We start from the raw sequence: 21,577 nt of genomic DNA, 5'->3' as shown, positions 1-21,577 counted from the left end.
TAAGCTCCTTTCATAATTGCACGAAGAGTCCATCCCTTCCCTTTGGGGACAGAGAGTTTACGTGAACACTTTGCAAAGACTGAACAGAGCGTTAACCTGATACCGTATTTCTGTGCCTTGTCATTTCAGACATCAGCTTGACAAACGTCAGCAGGAGGTGGCCTGTAGCTACCAGTGACTGCAATCAATGACAGAGAGGAGGGCAGCAAAGGGAAGGCCATTTCTTTTCACTTCTTCTGTTCCTCTGAAATTATGATTGTCACTTCTAAGAATGGTTTACTTTTTCTGGTATCCCAATAATCTCCTTCCTTACACCTCCAGTCCAAGCCCAGGTCGACTATTTCCCAAGCCAGGTATTTTTACAGTACAGAAAGTCATATACAGTACAAAAATGGTTGCTTATGCTTGCAACTGCTTTAAAAACAATACTCTTGGTGAGACATTTGGTGAAAGAGAAAAAATAGTCACTAAACCAGATACAAATAGGTAATTTCTAATGAGTAAGACACTAGTCAAAATTATAAATGCTAAACATTTATTATTTTTCTCATAGGAAGGTTGCAAGACTCAATTTCAAACAATAGGGCACAGTCTTTTGTTGCTGCTGGGATTTTGTTTGTTTCTTTTAAGGGGAAAGAAAGAAAGAAGAATGAGAAACTGGTGTAAAGATACTACCAGAAGCAGTGCAAACTTTGATTAATTTCCTTCTTACCTTTACTATCCCAGTGCTGAACTGCCAAGCTAAGCCCTTCCTAATTAAATCAAGTCTAGTTTAAAATAATCGAGTTTTTCTTGCACATCATTGCACAAGAATCACATCCCCCCCTTCTTCCACCCCTCCCCCAGGAGAACATACCTAGTATAGTGACAGCCTTGCAGCAATGGTAAAAGCTGGGAGAAAGCTAACATGGTGATGCTCCGTAAAAAATAAACCTGAACAGAATGAAAATGAACACAATTTAACGTTCATGATCATCCATGCACAGTGCAGATACCCATTAATGCAGCTCACCAGCACTGATTTTCCAGCTTTCTGTCACAATTGCATTTTGCACATCCACAAAAAGACAAAGGAGGAAAATCATGTAATCCAAGAACACTTTACTTTCCATTTTAAACTAAGGAAGGCAAGCTTTTAAACAGGAATTACTGACATCTTACGAAAGTCCGTCACCACACATCTGGGAACGGGAGGCGAGCCTTGCCTCGTAACGATTGCTCACAACGGGCAACGACGCTTCCTCAGAACTGCCACAGGCCAACGGGACAGTCGGCAGCAGCGGCTCCCGCTGCCTTCCGTACCGGCGCCGCTCACACAGATGCACAGACTGAAGGTGGCACATGCAAAGTCCCAGCGTTTCTGTGGTCTTGTCTCAGGTAGAAGGCAGTTGCTGGGGCTTCTGGGCCCACGGCTTCCCTCCAGCAAACAGACTAGAATGTGATGTCTGCGAGACCTATTGGAAAAGCAAGGGGGGTGGGGGGGAGAAACCAGTGTTTATTCCTCCACCACCTGTCCTTCACTACTGTTAGGACAGTCAGACACAGGAAGAATGATGCTTTGAGAATTTTTTTTTTTTTTAAACTTAAATGTAAAGGATTTGGTGGGAGGGAAAGAAATTAGCAAACAGGTTGATCTGTACTTTTTTAACCCTTTTCTGATTGCGATGCAGCAATTAAGTTGAACAAACCAGGCTGAAGGAGGACTGAAGTTAGTCCTGGCAGAAGAAACAACACAAAGGCTGCTACTGAACTAAGGATCTGCCCATGGAATTAAAAAGAGAAAGCTGGGGAAAGCACTGTTAGTGAGGGCAATAAATTCACACTGGATAAAGAAAAACTGCTTTAGATTAAGGCTTATTCATGCATAAGACATTTGATTATGTCCTTTGAGCTGTGTCTTTTGTGACTTAAGATATGCTTCATCATTTAACCAGAGAAGTTTTCTGGAAAGACTAAAGTCACTGAAATTGCAGGCAGAAGTAGAGATAAACTCTGCAACAGAGTTGTCTAATTTGGACAAATAATGGCTGTAGACACCCACCCTTCACCCAAACTACAATTCTTTTGATTTTATTATTTCTTAAGCAGCAGCAACATACATCCTGCTACGTGAAGCATAAATCAAGTCTCTCTGTTTCAAAGAAATTCCAGTCTAGGAGAGACAGAATTTTAAGAGCAAAAGGAACATTTGAAAGAGTTAACTTCAGATGGAATTTTTTCCCACAGGAGAAAGCAGCACGGAAAACTGAAGTCTCAGACGGATGTAAATGCAGTGCAGCAGAAGACCGGGCTAAGCAATACAAAGTTATTTTTATGTTGTCAGGACACTGTGATTTCATATACCATGTGCCCATATGGCACTTCACATGTATAGGATTTGTAAACCTTTCAATTAGCACTGATAGTATAAAGCAGGCAGTTATTTAAAGTAACCCATACGGCATCTTTCGGTATAAAAATTCTAACCCCCCTGTACCGGACAGGATTCCTCTCGGGCAGTTCAGATGCCTACACAAACTCTCCCAAGGCTGTGGAGAAACAGTCGCGAGACACCACCTGGGAGGTGCTCACAGCCCCACCGACAGAGAAACAGACCCCACTCCTGCTACAGGACACTGCTGTCCTACATCTGGTGTATATAGCCCCAGTCTTCCCACACAATCTCCACGTGAAGGGTCATCTCCTGGATGGTGGAGAACATTACCCAGATTACTGCTGTCCTTTGAAGCCCAGCAGATGCAGTAGTGCTGCATTAGTTGTTCAAACAGCTCCTTTTCATCTAGGAATTCAAGTCCTTCTATTCTGTAGGAATAAAACAAAAATTGTGATTCAAGCTGGAGTCTCAGCACAGTTTTTAACGTACTCTTCTTCACTCCACAGGAGTGAAAACTACAGCCAGTAAAGCAGTTACCTTTCTAGTAAACTAATACGGGTATTTGCCCGTAATGAAGATACCTCCACTACTCCTAGCCTTCGCTGTCATTGTATGAAACAATGTTTTCAACTTCTCATCCCTGGAATTCCATGTTCCAGGACTAATCCGTGTAACTCCTCACAAATACCGGTATTTCGCTTCTAACCCCTTTTACTGCATGTATCTGGTCTTGCTGGACCTACGTGGACACAATAGTGTCCTAACCCTAATGGAAGGAGACTTCTCTTTATGAAAGGATGACAGTGAACAGCTGAAGACAGTATTTTCTCCAGACAATCACAACAAGTCCATATTATATCTTGGAAGAGTGATGGGTACACCAGTGCAGCTTCTAACAACTCTCCCACATGAACTCATGATGAAGCACAAACCAAATGGTACACATAAGATCTGAGGATTTTTTTCCTAAAATGGTTCCTACTTATGATTCTTAAAGTAAGATCTTTGAATGTCTTCCACCAAACAAACAGGAGAACTTCTCCCAGGCTGTGCTTGCTTCAAAAAGTTTAACCTGGCACATTCCTCTCTCTCACTCTGGATTACTTGAATATCAGTGTTTATTTTCCATGCTAAATATTTGGAAGGGCTGCTACTAAGGGTCCAAAGAGACCGAGGAGCAACAATTCCTAAATACACTCACAGCAAGTGCTACAGAAGAACGCTTTTGTAAAGATTCTTGTAAATAGAAAGCATTCTTTGCCTCATTAATACTGAAGGACAGAGTTTACATAACCTCTTTCTTGGCATTTGGAACAAGTGGAAGGAGCTGAACAGATCTAAGGTAGCAAAAAACGTTGCAGAAAAAGTACAAGTCATGTCTCTCCACAAGTGCCATATGGTACAATCACACAGTCATCGTTCCCAATTACGCAACCTATGATTTCCAGTCTCACCTGTTCAGTTCCATGGTTGGAGACATCCCCATATGTGAATACTTCTTTTGACCAAGCTAGCTTGCTCGGCTAATTCAAACTACAGTTAATGAATGACTCACAGCAATTCACACTTCATATTATATACCTAAGAAGTTACTCATTAAAAAGAATTTCCCACTTTTTAGCTTTTCCTTAACACAAAAAATTTAACAAAATCCATGCAGATGACTGACTTGCAACAGCCTCGAGTTATACCCTCCAGGTACTAAGCTCTGTCTACAGACCCCGCGGTCTAGCTCGTGAAGATGACACAAATGGAAGATGCATCAATCTGTCGAGAGATGGTCAGACCACGCTGCTGGGCACATTTTTCCTCTCTCTGTTCCTCTTTGCTTGCACAGTACAACAGGTGATAGCACGAAATTACTGCCCTGCCTTGGCTCATTACCTAAACATGCTGCCAAGGAAGCAGGAGGGATCAGGAGTGGCCATTTTCCAACCACTTGTAGTAAAAAAGCAAATGGATAAGTAACCTCACCTAGGCCTACAAGCGTGCAGCAATCACCTGGATGCCATCTGCCTTGGCACATGAAAAGTGGCTCCCTGTTTTAGGACTCTGCTCCACCCGCCTAGTGTTGTGGAGGCTGGATGTTCACAAGAAACATCTCAGGTACTGTAAAAACTCAAGACAGCATTTCTGTAGCATCTTTTATCTGCAACTTTCTGTCATGAGATGCTTTCTATCGCACCCAAATAAATCATCACCACTGCCACCCTACTTCTGGATCCCCCTGGATCATTAACGTTGCTCCAGGCGCTATCCTTGAGGCTTTGCCGAGCTTCAGACTCAGACACATTCTGTCTGCCCAGTCAGCATCTGCACGCAGCCTCCTCTCCATTACACTGGGGGATCCCAGACTACACACTGACGTGAGCTACCTTGGAAAATGGCATCTGAAGACGACTTCTGGCCGCAAGCGAGCTATCAGTAATACCTTTTGACATCAGCCTGTGGCAAAAAGCTGTACACTTTCATCATATCAATGGCACGTGCAGTTTCCCAGCCATTTAACAGCAATCGTTCCCTCTGTAAAACAAACAAACAGCACAGTTTTCAGAGGACTCGAGGAAAAATACCAGAGGTTTTCCCCCCTAAGCATTTTGTAGGCCATCTGCTTAACCTGTCCTTTGAAGAGCTCTCATACACTTTTCTAAGCATCTGCTGCTAACCTCTGCACAGAGAGGACAGCGGGCTAGACGGAGCTGCGCTCTGATCTGCTGCAGGTTTTGTACAACTACCAAAACACTAAGGGATGTCTAGCATTGATAACAGGGAACCGCCGTAACACGGACAGGAAAGGGTTTCAGTCGGCAGCAGCTGCCCCACCTCAGACCTGCTTTGGTCACTGCTCTTACAGTACACACACAGCGGCAGAATTTGCAGACAGATTAATTAAGTTTAATATTGAACACACCCAGAGCTCTGTGCCTCTTTACCTGAGAGTCTAAGGATCTGCAGACTTCCACTCCAGCCAGGTTACACTGTCGCCTCTGCAAGTTCTCAATCATGATCTGTCCAAACCGGTCCGACATATTCACCTCAGGTAGAGAATGAGACAAAAGTGTTCCCCCTTCCGAGAAGAACGTAATCGCAGTGAAAAGCAGTAACTTGGTTAAACTCTTGAATTATCTATGTCATACAACGTATAGGATAACATTAAAGTAGGTTTCACATATTCTTACACCGGGTCTCACTTCCCACTGACACGACCTCCTCAGCTATCTCACGTTTACCAGTTGAGTGCCAGTAAATGGTGACAACACTGCTGCCTTTGCAGAGACAGGGACTCTGCGCTGGGCACTGACAACGGACTCTGCTTTAAGCTGTCAGCAGCTCGGTTCAGCTCTCTGGCAGCGATTTACAGCTTGGAAGATCCTGTTACTAATTCCTGGAGCTACCTAGTTCCCCCGAGGCAGCATTTTACTTCCACACAGAGAAGGTCAGTCCACGCTGACGTGACTTTTGCTCCACTTTGCCAAAGAACACATAGACGTAATTATCAAATATTCTACACTCACATCCAATATTCGGCATAATTTTTTCTTCCTGTCTTATCTAAACAAACATTCTATGGTTTTCTTCACATACGGACTAAGTCTCTGTTCTTTTGGTTCAATATAGCCCAGCAACCGCCTTTCAGAATAGCTATCTATTCTTTACAATGAGCTAACAGATCTACAAAATAAAACACAGTACTAAAGAAACTGCTGTTGATACAGAAGGATATGGCCCACTTATTTTTCAAGCAGAACTCCCACTTTTGAGAGCAATTTTTATGACAATAATGCAGGTCTAAAAATGCCATTTTTGTTTTACCTGCTCATAATTTATAAACATCGCCACTGGAAAAGTGCTTGCTGCCCACTTTAAAAGATTTGCAGATTGCTGCGGTGTCATGTAAACCAGCACACACTCTGCTACCAGAAGCGTTGGCAAACTTCAAAACAAAAAAAAACAAGAGAACTGTTTCTAGCAAAAGAACATGAAAAATCTATAAAGAATTATTAGCAAACAAGTAATTTAATGTCCCCACAATTTCTTAAAAGGACCTCCACTTTTATGAACTAGACATTTCAGACTGAATGAAATCACTTCATCAAATTGACTGGAACTGGGTTTTCTGGCAGTCGACAGGGGACTCCCACGGTTACAAAACAGAGATATTAGGAAACAATCTCCCCTAGTCTCCCCGTACTACAAACACAGAAGAATGAGTATTCTCTAAGTCCTTCCTGAACTGTGAGAACATGAACTGAAGTGCATACTAAAATTCATTTTGTAGGAGACTTTTACCCTATATATATAATCCGCACTCTTTTAGAGATCAGTAAAATAAGGAATAAAATACAAATTGAAAAAAAAAAAGTTTTCTCTTTAAAAAAAGTTTTGAGAAGAATTTTAATTACACAAAGTTGTTCAATATCTGTAAAATAAGCTTTGCATATTATTATCTAAAAAAATGCAATCTACAGTTTGCACATTGCCTCTTCCCCCTCCATCCACAAAAAACAAAAATAGACATCTACACAAGTAATTTTCCTTAGAATTATGGAGTTTTCTTTTAATTGCTAATCTGAACAGGAAAAAGAAAAGTCCCTAGAACTAGGAGAAACTCTACAAGGAGCAGCAATGTAGGCAAGCAAGGCAAGATTTCAGAAGATGGAAGTGTAAAGATTTAAATGGCAATCTGATGCATTCTGCTTGCCCATATGCTCTCTCCCACCCAGCCAGATAGCCGATATTTATAGATCTTATATTTGAAAGGTATGTCCATCATCCACTCTAGAAACTTAAATCTGCCCCCTGCAGAAGCCTCACACTTGAACAATAAAATCCCAGATATTAGCTTCCCGAGTTAAGTTCTCAAAGGACCCCATGGCAATCGCTTTACCAAAAGGTCTGGGGAACAATACAGGTTCTAAATGGAGGCAATAGAAAATAATTACAAAGATAAAACTCTGAAATAATTTAATAGAGAGAATTACCCTTCGTTTTACCAGCTAAGCTCCCAGAAATCTTGACTCCTCCAGACATTACAATAGGGGTGGAAGATGTTCGCTGATCTAGGTACTGCCCATCAGTCAGCAGTAAAGCTAAATGCCACTGAATGAACTCTTCAAAAAAGCAATTTACAACACCTTGCTACATCTCTAGTTTAGAGATTCCCCTTGAATAACATGATTCTGTTAACTAAATTTCAACCAAATTCAAGCAAGAGATAACTCTTTTAGAAATCTCTAAAACAGAGTTAAATCCGTGCAGCAGAGAAAGAAACTCGTATGAGCTCTGAGGCAGAAAATGGCTGCTGCAGGAATTCAGCCCCTCCAGGGCCAGGTATGGGGGGAACAAGAAGGAATTACAGCGGCCTGCCCTGCCACACACAAGAGCTCTAACTGGTCTGAAAGGATCATACACCCCAAAGAGAACCAGCCCCCAGAAACATGTTCACAGACAGCCAGGCTTCATTCCCTGCAGCGTTTTAACACCAAGAAGCAAACAGTTCTGCAACGTTTGACCTTCTCAGGAAGGACGAAAACGCAGTTTGCAGAATAGACGACGCAAGGAACAACCTTGCTTCAGACTTGGAGCTACCGAGCAGTCACGGCAGTGCCAGCCTGCTCGGCTCAGTGAGGCTGCATGAGGTGTCTGAACAATTCCTTCCGCTCAAAGGGCTCAGGAAAAGGTAACCATGGAAATAGCATAATGAGCCCTGGATGCAGATACTGTACGCCCAAGCCTGACTCCACTCTCATCAGTGTGTTTCCACAAACCCTCATCAAAACAGTAATTTTTATTAAAAAAAAGTAATCTTACTGTATATCCAGGTTATGTTTCTTTAGCTTTTCCTCCAGATCTGATGAGAAACGGAGATCTGCTCCTACTATGGAATATCGACTGGAGTCTAGGCTGTGAGAATCTGCAAGTTTAAAATTTTGAGAGACCAACCGTTAGAAATAAGAGGGATGCTGAAATTACAAATTGAGAAAAAAACCCACATGGGGACATACAAATGTGAAGTCAAAGTTTGTTCTGTTATACCTAACAATCAATAGCAAACTCTTCTTTCTAAAAGATTCATTTCCCTTACACCGCATCGTAGTGGTTTACAGGTGGTGATATATTAGCACCAGACTCTGCAACAAGCCTCATCTTCCACTCCGCAGCCACTCAAATGCAGATAGGTTATCCCATCCGTTACCATGGTTTCAAGCAATGCAGAGAGAAGAAAAAAATGTGAGGACTAAAGGCAGGGCTTTTCCCTTTTGTTTGCAGAGTCTTTTTAGACTAACATACATACTTAAGAAAGTATATTAAAAAAATATCTATACATCAATTTCTGAAAAACTAATTTCAGAGTAACAATGTTCTAAATGATAACAACAGACATAGCTATAGAAATTAACAATACATACAGCTATATAATATATATGGGTATCAGACACAGATTCGGGAGCCAAAAACAGTTATCATTTAGCTCTTTTGTATGATCTAGCAATGGTATTTAAGCATCGAGTCAAATTAGAAAAGGTATTCTGAGAAATATTCATCCTGAGATACAACAGGCAGCAGGCTCCTGTAAACGCTTTCCAGCATGAAGGAGGAACTAATACTGAAGTCCAAAGACACTTTGCCGTGCTAGCAAGCCTGTAAGGCAGCCAGCAGCAACATGAGCATCCTGCTATCAATAATTCTGACCACCAGTTGCAATCGATTCAACTAGATGAGGCCAGTGCCCATAGAAACCATTTCACAAGTGCAGCATCAAACCCACTTCAAGACGTAAAGTTCTGCGGGAACGTATCAGCTTGCTCTTTCACGCTGTAGCTGTACTGCAGTGAAGCCACTAGGACAGAACAGCACATAATTTTCCCCTCTTCCCATACGAGCACGGCAGGGCAAGCAGTGAAACAACTGAACTCAACAGTGTAAAAAAGCCAAAGTCAGAGCGTGGCGCGGTCTTGCGATGGCCAGGCGACGCCGGGCTGCCAGCAAGCTCTGCGCAGCTCCCTGGGGAGCCCGCTGCCGACGGACACAGCTCCTCGACGGGAGCACGGAGCAGACGTCAAGGGCTGGGCGAAGAGAGGAAGAGAAGCTGAGTGGCTGAAGAGACAGGGTGAAAGTGGTTTTCCACTTCAGGAGAGGAAAAAAAAATAACTGGGGGAGGGAGCAAGGCAACTTTTGAAATTAAGCTGCGCCTCAAACATGCTGGAAGATGTGCCTCCATTTAGTTTTCAAGTGACCAACTGTTTGAAAATGGCACTAGCAAGTGACAATAGCAGTCTTTGCAGCAACATTTCTGAACAGATAGAGAAACTGGAACAGCCCGTGCAGAGAGCTACAGGGAGGAAAAAAGAAATAAAATAAAAAGAAAAAAGAAAAAAAGAAAAAGTTGTGTGGCAAATGATTCAACATTTTGAGTCAAGGCTTTTTAACATGTGCATGTTCTGTAATAGCTTTACTACTACCCACACCCTTCTATTTAAGTTATTATATCAAGGCCATGATAATGGCATCAAAAAAAGTCACACAAAAAACCCACCACACAGAGGAAAGTATTCATACAGTGCTTGGTTTGCTGTCCGGAGATGCGGCACAGTAAGCGTCAGTCGCTACAATTAGAACGAAATTAATGCAATCTTCTTGTCCAGCTTCATTGACTTGGATGTACTAGTACATTACTTATAGCCAGAAATAAACTGCAAAAAATTTTAAAGTGCTCCAGCAACAGTAGCAGTGCAAACACTTCAGAGGTGGAAGTAAATGTCTCTTGCTCACACCACGTCGACTCAAGTATTTTTATCAGTGAAGAACAGGAAAGAGCAAACCTCTCAAACACTAGATTAGAAAACTGTCCTTCAAAATGGCTCTGATCTCCGCACCCAAAGTTACCAACACTGTTTTTAATAAGCCTGTCTAGGCCTGAACAAACCCCACAGACCTTCTGTTACCCTTGATGTGGTGGGAGAGGGGATGGCCAAAGGACGCAACCTGGGCGATCCCTGTGCTGAGCGGTGCAGCCCAGCAGACAGTTGGGTTTGGAGATGTAGGTTGTGGACAAGATAAACAGCCAGATTAGCCTGAATATTCAAAATTAACTAGTGGAAAAAAACCCAAGCACCAAACCAGAACAGGTTTCTTCAAGGGTGATTTGGTTCAGCAGAAATACTCTTCAAACCTTAAAGCCAAGTATACTTCATGCTGTAATACAGGACTCCTTGCAGCAGAAACTTTTCAAAGGCCAAGAATCTACTGAGGAATGGATTGCCTTCCTCTCTTCAAAAGCCTTGTACTCCAAATGCAGTCCCTTTACTTCCATCTCCAGGTCCAGGCTGCCTGGTTCTCCTTCTTTGGTCCATTCAAACAGAATGTCCTTGTTTCTCCACACGTTTCCCTGCCAGCTTCCCTCAGCTCTCCATTGATGGTTGTTGGCAAACACAACCGCCGGCAGTACCGAGGCAGAGCTGCACACACATCATACACAAGCTGACACAATCGCTAAAAATCATACATTTTAAACATATCTGAAAGCACCTCATTAAATATGTCCCTAATTCACATATTTCAAGGTTTATGATCAAGACTTTTATCTTGAAGGAAGTCTTACGGAAAAAACATGAAATTTACATCAGTCAATTTTAAAACACCAAAAGAGAGGCAAAGGAAAAAAAGGCAAGAGGAAAGAACTTAAGCTAAGCCTCTTCCAAACTTCCTTGTGAGATGTTCTGCTAGCTTCCGCCTTTAGAAATAGCAACTTTCAGCTTGGTAGCACAGCCACACGGTCTCCATTGATTTCTTCTTATGAACAAGAAGCTTCTTTTAACTGAATTAATTTTTTCAGTCTTAAAAAACCCTACATTTTTTGTTCTCATTGTAATCTCGCTCTCCTGAAGGTGTCTGTCACAGTGACCTCCCCACAGACGAGAAACCATCACACGCCATCAGAGCTCTGCCGCTGCCAGGAACGCTGCTGCCTTCCCTCCCGGCCGGAGAACATCACCCACGCTGCACTAACACGTAAGTCAGCGACAGTTCTCAAATACACTGGGCCACCTTGCTGTGAGCCAGGCCAACTGCCCTAATGCTGGCACAGCCAGCAACACCCGGTGGCTGAACCCATTGAAAATCCCCTATTCCAAGCACTAATTCCTGTCCAGGTGCCAATGCTTCATCCTAGGTTTTAGCAAAGTTGCCTGGTCATGATGCTCTTTTCTAGAGCACGGAGCTACCTTACGGTTCTCTTTCTGATGCTCACACTCAGCACGCTCAGTTACGTACAAAGTTTCTCTCTTGTACTTGTCTGAAATGAAGGTTTGAGACATACCAGATTCAGACTTCATCTGAGAAACACAAAGGAGGGGAGAGCGAAGGATTGAAAGGACAGGAGCCCCACCATTCAGCCCACCCCGTCCACCCAGCGCAGGCGCTCTCGGCCTAGGTGCACGCTTCTGTCACCCTCGCACACTGCCACAGCGAACATTTCGCTCTGATCGCCCCACTTGTACGTATATTTTCCATGACTTCTGGCACACAACTAACAATACAAGTGGTTTGCATTTAGATATCACTGCAGTAACTGAATAGTAGCAGGAGTTGCTTATAGTTGTCTTTTGACCCCTCTGCAATAAATTTTTTTTTTTCCATAGAAACATGCCACCAGCAAGTAAATGGTGTTTTATGGTTGCCCTCGGGCACTCAACCGCTACCTTGATCCGTCTGCTGAAGCAGCATTATAGAATCACAGGCGCACGAAGTGCAGTGTTTCCTCTGCTACAAGAATTCAGTTTTCTCTTCTTGCTCTCTTCTCAGACGAGTGAAACAATTTCCTGGAGGTTTTCCAAGAGACAGCATGCAGGATACTACCGACTCACACTGATTTCATTAGGGTTTTCATCCCAAGGTATCTTTGGCAGCTTTACAACCAACCAGCCCATACAACCTATTCTGCCAGCTCGCAGGCAGGACACAGCGTCGGTCTCACGCAGGCTGTGTAACTACAACAGCAGAACAGGCTTCGTGTCAACACACAAAGAAATGTAGTTCACCTTGCAAGCGCAGGATCACCCCAACGCAAGGCATGCCAGTCACCAAGACAGCAGCACCCCGACCCTGTGCTGGGTCACAAACAAGTCCAGAAACATAGCAAAAAGGAAGTTAAAACAACTCCCACTGCCGGACTACCCAGGGCCAGAAAGTGTCTGAGTGGCACTGAAAGGTAAGAGTTCACTGAAGTGCAATTTGCTCTGAAAGGTAGCAAAGGTGGAGTACTGACTTCCCAACGCTAGCAACCGCATCATAAACCAGGTAATGCCATTGAACTTTGAAAACAATTTAACCTGATATTGCCACAGCAATGTCAAGCTGCTGCACAAATTCACTGCTTTCCCCTGCAGATCTAACATTCCCTAGGAAAGCTGTTCAATGACAACTGTCATCTTGCTGCATTCAAGGGCAGAGGCCACAGATATCTACTTGAACGGCAAGCCATGCTGTCACTGCTTTGTCTAAAGGGCAAGGAGGAAGCAGATGTTGCCCTGAAGCTGATAAAGTTGTCTATTAGGGCTAGCTTCATGTAATGAAAACATTTAGTGTGAGAAAAAAAGCAGCAAGGGAACAGAAGTCATGTTGATCAATATTACGACAACTCAAAACTCAAATTTCAAAGCACCTAAACAAATCATTCCTGGTATACATGAGCCAGCAGCGTAGAACCGATTCGCGGGGGGGGTGGGGACAAGACGGGACAACCTCCCTCCCCAAGATTCTAAACTCCTGGTCCATATCCCCACCCCGAAACCCACAAAAATCAGTAACATTTCCCCACCTGGAAACGCTGCTTCTTCAGGCCCCACCACAATCCCTACAACAGGCGGTATTCCCAGAACACTGCCCCAGTCTACGAGCTGTATTAGGTCAGACCAAAGGCCCCCCAGGTACGGTACCCTGCCTCTCACAGATGCCAATGGCATCTATGTTGTTTTCTATCTTTTTTCCAAGAATCCTTAAACTTGATTTGGATTTCATGATGTTTTCATATATCTATTTATTATAACACCCAGATCTTGTACGCAGGCAGCAATAATCAGCCAGCAGCCTACCATTTACATGTGAGGCACAAACTATTTTTTCCGCCCATGCGCATGATTTTATACTAATCTGCATTGAATTTATCACCAAGTCACTAACTTCACAAGATTCTTTTACAGTTCCTCCCCACTCTGAAGAGTTTGGACTTGCCAACAAGCTGCCACTTACAGTCACTCTATTTTCCCAATCATTTCTTAGTGTTGAAAAACAACACGTCCCTGAGCACAGATCTCCATCTCCCTCCATAATGAAAATTAACAACATATGCCTACCCTCCATCCCCAGCTCTCTATCCGTATGAGAACCACTCCTTCTCCCCACAACAACCGTGCAATTTCTTTGGCAAACTTTGGTAAGGGACACTGTCAAAACACATTTTTAAATTCAAGCACTGTATTAATTGGATGTCTTTTTCCAACAGAACTCCAACAGGTTTGTGAGGCATAGCTTACCTTTACAAAAGCCATGCTGACTCTTTCTCAACACAGTATATTACTCCTGTGTTTCACTAAGTCTGTCTGCCACAGTTTCTACTAATTTGGCCAGTAGAGACATCAGTCCTACTGATTTGTGGGTCCCTGGACTTCTCCTGGAGCCCATCTGAGTCACAGATCTCAGGTACTGAGACAGTTTTAAAATCAGAGAGTATATACCAGTTAGTAGCTGAGCAAATTCATTAACAAGTTCCTCTAGATTTGTAAGCAATCTCTATTCATCCGTTTGATTTGTCTAGTCAGTCCATAGCCTCTTCTGGTGCGCTTCCACATGAAGCAGTGCCATTAATACGTCCTTAAATGAGAATTCCCACATAACTGACTGGTGGTTACTGAGTGCCAGTTCAAACTGGGATTCCACAGCAGACTTCCAGCATCTCCAAATACCCGGGCATTATGCTACATCCCAAAGCACTCAGTGCAGTAGAGCTGACATCAGCCGGGTTACAGTAAAATGGCTACTCTAAATTATTTAAAACCAAGCACTTAGAAAGAATGAGAGAAACAGCTTTAGAGAAATAAGCCACTCCAAGACATTCAAACAGTGATACATTAATTGCTGTTGACTGCTGTGACTTGCTAATTAATAGCTTTTGATTACAATACACCGCTGCAACTTGGTAACTTTGCAGTTGTTTTTCTGTACTAGACATATCTACAGCTGTTCAGTAACAGAAATGCTGTCAAACCCCTCTGACCAACCTTCTATTAATGCCTTCTTACCAGTGCTCATGCAGCATTCCCCACTGCACGCACGAGCAGGTCTCCCAGCTGAAACACATCGGTACTCACCAGCCCTTCTCTGAGATGGGGCAAGGGCTTTCATTTTTTGAGACCTGAACGTACCATGGAGAATCCTGCCATTCAAACGACACCTAAAAGGTTGGTAAGTTAAGACCCTCTAATATGCAGCAATAAATGTCCATAATATGCATAAATCCACACAGTCAGGTCAGTGTGGCAGTACTCTGATGTGGGAAACCGCATAACTTAAGACAGAACAGCACTGTCTCAAGACCCTGAAGGATCAGCGCGTCCTGTGCCTCCCTTCTCCGTTCTCAGGAGATAAGCTGTTTGCACACATCCAGCTGCAAAAGATCCTGGAAAACAGCACCCGTGAACTGGCATTTGCAAAGCCATGAATCCAAAGCTGACTGGCTCTAGTAACTATTGTGTTAGTATAAAAGGTGTTCGCTTGAGCAATAAAATGATTCTGATTGAGCACAAGATCAGGGTCCGTGAAATCATTCCCCACACAGATCCAAGTGAAGGCACTACAAGAGCCTCGGGGCCAAGCGCCTACGCCTTGCCACCGGCAGCACAGGCACACCTCCTCCCTCTGTACCCTTCCTCGCTCTTTGGAGAGGGCCCTTTCAAGCCCTCCAGACCCTCAGCTAGAATTGTGCTTATTAAAAGCACCTGTAGATGTAATCACATTGGGGAACGTACAACGCTGCTAGCTCTGTTTTAGGGTCTCATCTGCTAACACAAACTAGTTGGCATTGTAGACCCAGACAATTACTGTTCCTCCTAAAGGGTCCAAAGCAGCTGCTGTGCAGTGCAGTATCTGCTATTTGGACACTGAACCCACTACTCAGCAGAACCCAGCTTTTTTCCCCCACAAGTACAGAGGTTTTCAAATTACAATCCTGACACAAACCTATTGAGGCTACGAGCCAAGACAGTAAAATCACACGACACCACCTGAATCTAGTATCCTCTTAATACTAAAAAGTAACATATGGCACTGGCTTCTGAGCAGGGACTTTGGAGGCTGCATTTCTGCTGTGAAGGCTCCGCTAAACATAAAGACTTGTGCTCCCAATGACACATAAAGAAGACAGAGGAAAACACTCAATACGTACTTTAATCCAGTATACATGGCTATCAGTAGCATTTTTCCTTTTCTGTGACAGAAAAGGAAACAAAACTTAAGCTACATATGAGAGAAAAAGGAAAAAAAACAACAACTTTCTGGCAGAATAAAACTACTTCGAGGGAAGATATTTCTAACACGACACAGAACAAATGGGCAGGAGTCTGTAAGAGAAGAAAAAAGCCTCTTTTCCCTCCCAATTCTCTGTCCAAACAGCATTTCAAAGATTAAAAGCCTGCCCACATAGCAGAACAAAATGATCAGAAAAGTTTTAAAAGTGCTGCAGTACATTGCTGACTTCTTTTTAAGATGACTCACCTATTAGAAGAGACTCTCCTGAATGGGATTCCATAATTGGTTTTGACAGGGGAGGTTTTGATCTGTGGGAAGAAGGAAGAAGCATCTCTGAGCAGCTAAGCTCGTTTAACAGTGTGCTTCCAATTTTTTTTTTTGAACATATATATATATGTGTGCTTGTTAAAAACAGACAAGAGAATACCTCTGCCCTCTACTGGAAATAAAAACATTTGCAAGTTAGACTTTGTAATAAGTTGCAGCTGAGTTTTATGCCCAATGACTCTTATGTTTTGAGGTAATCTTTCAAGAGAAATGCAGACACTCTCTTCAAGTGTCCTCCAGAAGCCTCAGCATATTCATTCAAACAGAATATTCACGTGTAGTACCAGCTATCCTACCTCTCCAATTGAACATGCAGCTCTGGGAACTTACTCCTGTCTTCAACAGTAAGAGAAGACCACTTCATTGCCTCTAACCATCACGCGGCTTCCCCTGCTCATTACATTTTACATAATTAAGAATACAGTCTGCTTGCCTCCCTAAAGCTTCCACAGATCAACTTCCCCAATGTGGAACAGTGGCTGCAGTCACATGTACGACCTGTCTGCATAATGAAACCTTTATTTGAAACCCCGGAGCACGAAGAGTTTCTCAGAAGAGAGATGAAATAATTGTGGCTTTCAACTCATGACATTTTGCTGAATTACATTCAGTTTCACACAGCTAAACGTAGTTGTTATACTTACTTGATATTATGTATTTTTCTTGCAACTATCATTGGAAAATCCACTTCGAAATATTTTTTAGGGAGAAGATTTTCATCCTGAGAATTGGAGTAAGACTCTAGAATTAGGGACATGGAAGTTTCACATGCACATGACAAAAAAAATATAAGTCCTAAACAGTTTTGTTTTCATTTACACTGGCATTTGTCGCAGTAGTATAACATAATGTCCTACTGCTTAAAAGAAAAAAAAAACCAACAAAACTAGCTGAGAAACATTAGTATGTCCTCTAAGCATTAAGGAAATTATTGAACTTTTTACGTAATGCAGCAGTCCTCGACACTAGATCACTGCAACATATATTCCAACAATATATTGTCAGGATCCTGCAGAGTACAGCAACAGGAAACTATTACGACATTTACCACGCGTCGTCAGTATTCTTCTAAGACGGGAATCAGGAACACTTTGCACAGGTTTACACAAAGTGACCACCTTGCCCAGTTTGCCCTCAAACCCACAGCCAGACTGCAAGCGCATCAGTGTTCCTCTGCTACAGAAACACGTTTGACACGCTGACAGATAAGCTGCACCAAGCTTCTCCCGATGCAGCAATCCTTTTGTGAGGGAGAGGTACTGCTAGTTCTAGCTTGTCAACCTCATGAATTTCTGAACACTAGATTAAATCAGTAGTCAGAACGCTGAGGCACTCGGTTAACTGGGTCTGTCTTCTGCACATTAATTAGTCCACACCTGCTCGTTACAGGGATAAAGAGTTGGAATTACAGGCCTCAATTCAGCTTTTAGAATCACTGTTACAGGAAAGGTAATAAAAATGTGTATTGGCATAGCTTTTATAGGAATGCAGACAAGAAAAAACCTCTACATTTCAGAAAAAGTGCTTTTTTTTTTCCCTTCCACTGACTGAAATTTAATGAATTGTGACCAAGCAAAATGCAACTGGCATCCCTGGGCTTTCTTCCTGCAACTACATTTACAAATGTAAATGCTAATGAGCAGACAAGAGGACTTACAGGTGTGTTCACTCAGAAAGATACTATCACATAATATCTAGGTCATCTGAATTTTTGTGAATTACACACAGGCATACAAACAGACATATATTTACACACATAAATTCACATTTATATAAATAATTCAGAAACATATAAATAGAGCCTCTACAATGCTGTACTTTGGCACCTTGCTCCTGTTTTAATATAGGATAAAAAAGTGAAATCTTAAGACTTTAAGAGGACAGCAAAATGAGGAGTTCAAGCTCCATTCCCGAGAGTCCACTAGAGCTCAGCTTCATGTCAAGTGCATTTTCGAAAGAGCCAGTGAAAATCCCAGCCCCTCCTGCTCAGTGAGGTTTAGAGGCACCCAAACTAATTCTCAGCAAGCTGAGAAGTGCAGCAGACCAGCCAGGGCAGTCAGCCTCGCCGCACAGCTCCGCGCTGTGCTACAGACTGCAGCACCAACAACCCCTCACAGAAGAGTGCTTCAGATGTCCACCCAGATCTTTGCCTTCAGCCAAGGTTGCTACTCTCGGCTATCACTACCTTTAATCTCCAGAACAGGGTATCCATGCCAGCACCAAGATTAACAATTTGACAGTTGCATTCTGTCTTCTTCAGAAAAGCTTCAATCAGATAGCTGACTCCATGAACACGAGCATAATAGCCTGGTAACAAAAAAAAAGTTTGTTTTTAATTCTTATATTCATGTAACACTTGATGCCTAATGCTCACCAAGATTTTTAGCTAGTCTATTTTAAAAAATGGTGTTTCTTACAAAGAATAATGCACTTTTTTTAAGATACCTAAAGGTCTTTGGGTTTTTTTGATTACTAACAAAATCTGACACACCAATAAAGCAAGATTCCCTGGGCAAATAAAAGTTTTAGTCAAGTTTCACCTCAAACCGAGCAGAATAACTCTAGCTGGTGCGCACACTTTTGCGGAGACCAGAGCTGACACACCCTGCTGTCCTTGGTCAAATCAACATTTGTGATTGCTTTGGAGAGATTATCGCATGCTGAGACACACAGAGACGTTCCATTCAGAATACAGAAAGCAAAGGACAAGAGTTGTGATTTAAAGATTAATATTTAAAAGATTAGACACAGCATGGAATTACTACTGTGAAGAAAACTTGTCTCCTTCTGTTACATATCTCCTACACTCCCCAATACCCTGTGTACAGAGGTTTTGTCAGGTGCTCTTGAAGGCCGTTTAAGAACACGTCTGCAGGGTCTTCATTCACATGCCAACTTGCCTCTACTGATTTCGGGTGCTTTTCTTTCTTTGGCTTGTCTCACAAAATACTGGATGTAAGGGTCCTTCCAGTAGCCAACACTTACAGCAAACCTGTCCAGCAGAGGGGAAAAAAAATAAAGAGAATTATGAAATAAGGCCACCAAGATTTACTCTAAAAGATACAGAAGCTGCAAAGGCCCCTCTCTGAGCGGGGTGTGTACATGCTGACACAGTTTAAAAAAATCTGCTGAGTGCGTGGAACTATTTCAACTAAAAAGCTACATAAAGCCTAGTTACAAATTTTGGCTGTCACCATGTTACACAAGCATCTTTTTAACGGCCTCTGCGCTATTTGAGGAACTTCTGCGAACGAGGACCCTAAGGCCAAACATCTCCTGCCCGAGGCCCCAGCAGGAGGGGCTGCCCCCGAGGAGGCCAAGTAAGGAGCTCTGAAAAACATCACGGTAGTTTTACAGTTTTTCCTCTATAAATACCGAACACCGCCCCGCGCTCGGCCTCGGCGCAGGCAAAGGAGCCGGGGGGGCGGCAGCGGGAGGGGCAGGGGCCTTCTCCCTTCTGCTCCAGCCTGTGCTCCGCCGCCCCCCCCCTCAGCGCCAGCATCGCGGCCCGGGGGACGCCGGCGGGGCCCGGCCCGGCCCGGCTCGGCCACCCCGCCCCAGCCACCGCTACCGTTTGCAGACGGACGCGTCCTCGCACGTGCCCCGGACCGCCTCGTCCGCCTCGTCCAGGCCGGCGGCGCAGTGCGGGTCGCGGGCAGCGGCCGCCATGGAGAGTGCGAGGCTCGGCCGCCCGCCCGCCCGCCGCTGCCGCCACCGCCCCTGCGTCCCGCCCCCCGCCGCCTCTCATTGGGCCGCCTCCGCAGGGCGGGCTGCCGCGCCTCAGAGGCGATTGGTGCACAGCCTCGCCTATTCCTACCGCACCCAATGACAGAGTGAGGGATGCATCGCCCCGCCTAGGAAACCGCGGCAGTACCGCAAGGGAAGCCGGGAGCGGTAGTCCTGGGGGACGCTCGGCCATAACGCCGCGGGAAGCGCGGGACGAGGGCCAGCCCCGGGGCCGCCCGCGCACCGAGCCCGGCCCAGCTGCCGCTCCGAACGCAGCCGCAATCCCCAGAGACCGCCGACATCCGGGCCCCGGCGGGGTGGGCGGGGCGACCGGAAACCGCCCCTCCCGGAGACCCGGCTGTTCTTCCGCGGGCACGTGACGGGGCGGGGCCGGAAGCGGCGGCGGGTTCTGGTGTGGGCGGGGCCGCCTGCGGAGGGAGGAGGCGGCGGCGGGAGGCGGCGGCGGCTGGTCCGGGGCGGCGGCGGAGCAGCGGCAGCAGCGGCAGCGGGTGCCCGGCGGGAGGCCGGGGGAGCGGCCGCCGCCATGAAGAAGCAGTTCAACCGGATGAAGCAGCTGGCCAACCAGACCGTCGGCAGGTGGGCGGCGGGGCCGGGGGGCGGCGGGGCCTCCCGGGGAGGAGAGCTTCAGCCCGCTCCGGAGGCAGCCGGCGAGCCGGGGCGGGGGCGCGGCAGCAGCCCGGGAGCGCTCGGGAGCGTGAGGAAAAGGCGGGAGGGGAGGATTCTCGTGGTGGGTTTGGGGCTGGGCGCGGTGCGGGTGCCTCGGTTTGCGCGGGGTCCGGACCCCCCCCCGCCCTGCCTGGGGGTGCCGCCCGCTCCGGGCTCCGCTGTCGGGGGCGGGGGGGGGCGGTGTCGCGTCGCGGGCTGCGGGGCCCGGGCGGGAAGGCCGCTGCGGGGCGGAGAGCGGGGCTACGCGGGGGCTCGCCCTGGCCCCGCGCCCCGGGTCCGTTTGCATCGCGCTCTTCCTGCCTGGGCCCCGTCGACTTTCGCTTCCCCCGCTGCCGCCGTGGTGCCGGGGGTCGGGTCGCCTCCGCGCTCCCTCTCACGCTGAAGCAGGCCCCGGGCTGGCGGCCCCGGCAGAGCTCTTGCGGGCCTGGCTGCCGCCGGCCGGGCCTCCCGCGGCTCGCTGGGCTCCGGGGAAGGCGACCCGTGCCCGGGCACCGAGCGCCCGCCCGCAGCTCTACCGTGTGCTGCCGGCACAGGCCCGGCCCGGCGGCTTTTCCCCTGGGAACTGCTCTCTGCTTTTACAGAAACTTCATCTGGAAGTGCGTGCTTATCCAGAAGGTACAGTCTTTGGTGGTATCTGAGTTTGTGCTTTCATGGCCTCCTCCACTGCAATAACTCAAGCCCCGCCTGGCCGCGGTGCTGTGCCCCCTGCTCTGGGTGACCCTGCTTGGGCAGGGGATTGGGCTGGGGGACTCACAGAGGTCCCTGCCATCCCCGACCACTCTGTGATTCTGTACCTCACCGGGTACGGTGTTGATTTTCTTTGGGGCCTGCGTACATATAAAACAGCCGAGCGTGTCGGCTGGTAACGGCGAAGTAGCAGATCTTTAATGGGGCATTTGTTCCGCCGTAAAACAGAGCGTAGCTTCCAAACCAACCTTG

General features: G+C 45.6%; 2 protein-coding genes across 6 annotated transcripts in view; one reads left to right on the top strand and one right to left on the bottom strand.

Moving 5' to 3' along the window:
- Positions 1-531: 531 nt before the first annotated feature.
- LCMT1 (leucine carboxyl methyltransferase 1) lies at positions 532-20,259 on the bottom strand. 2 transcript variants are annotated; one of them, XM_075436845.1, is made up of 11 exons: positions 20,100-20,259; positions 19,126-19,217; positions 18,411-18,532; positions 16,870-16,946; positions 16,145-16,206; positions 8,186-8,288; positions 6,188-6,308; positions 5,308-5,409; positions 4,806-4,897; positions 2,705-2,802; positions 532-1,454 (listed from the first exon to the last, which is right to left on the bottom strand). In XM_075436845.1, exons 3-11 carry the CDS (start codon positions 18,435-18,437, stop codon positions 1,432-1,434), a joined length of 705 nt encoding a protein of 234 aa, XP_075292960.1. In that variant the 5' UTR covers positions 18,438-18,532; positions 19,126-19,217; positions 20,100-20,259; the 3' UTR covers positions 532-1,431. The 2 variants fall into 2 exon arrangements, with proteins under 2 accessions (XP_075292960.1, XP_075292959.1); XM_075436844.1 differs by lacking the exon at positions 20,100-20,259 and adding an exon at positions 19,797-19,950.
- A 153-nt stretch (positions 20,260-20,412) lies between these two features.
- Positions 20,413-21,577, top strand: part of ARHGAP17 (Rho GTPase activating protein 17) — a 48,251-nt gene continuing 47,086 nt past the window's right edge. For all 4 annotated transcript variants that reach the window (XM_075436841.1, XM_075436838.1, XM_075436839.1 and 1 more), the window contains exon 1: positions 20,413-20,548. In XM_075436841.1, coding sequence (XP_075292956.1) covers positions 20,496-20,548 — 53 coding nt within the window. In that variant the 5' untranslated portion in view covers positions 20,413-20,495. The remainder of the gene's footprint in view (positions 20,549-21,577) is intronic.

This window comes from Opisthocomus hoazin, chromosome 15 (genome assembly GCF_030867145.1).
Source record: "Opisthocomus hoazin isolate bOpiHoa1 chromosome 15, bOpiHoa1.hap1, whole genome shotgun sequence".
NCBI classification, from domain to species: domain Eukaryota; kingdom Metazoa; phylum Chordata; class Aves; order Opisthocomiformes; family Opisthocomidae; genus Opisthocomus; species Opisthocomus hoazin.
This window is presented reverse-complemented; position numbering and strand designations above follow the sequence as displayed.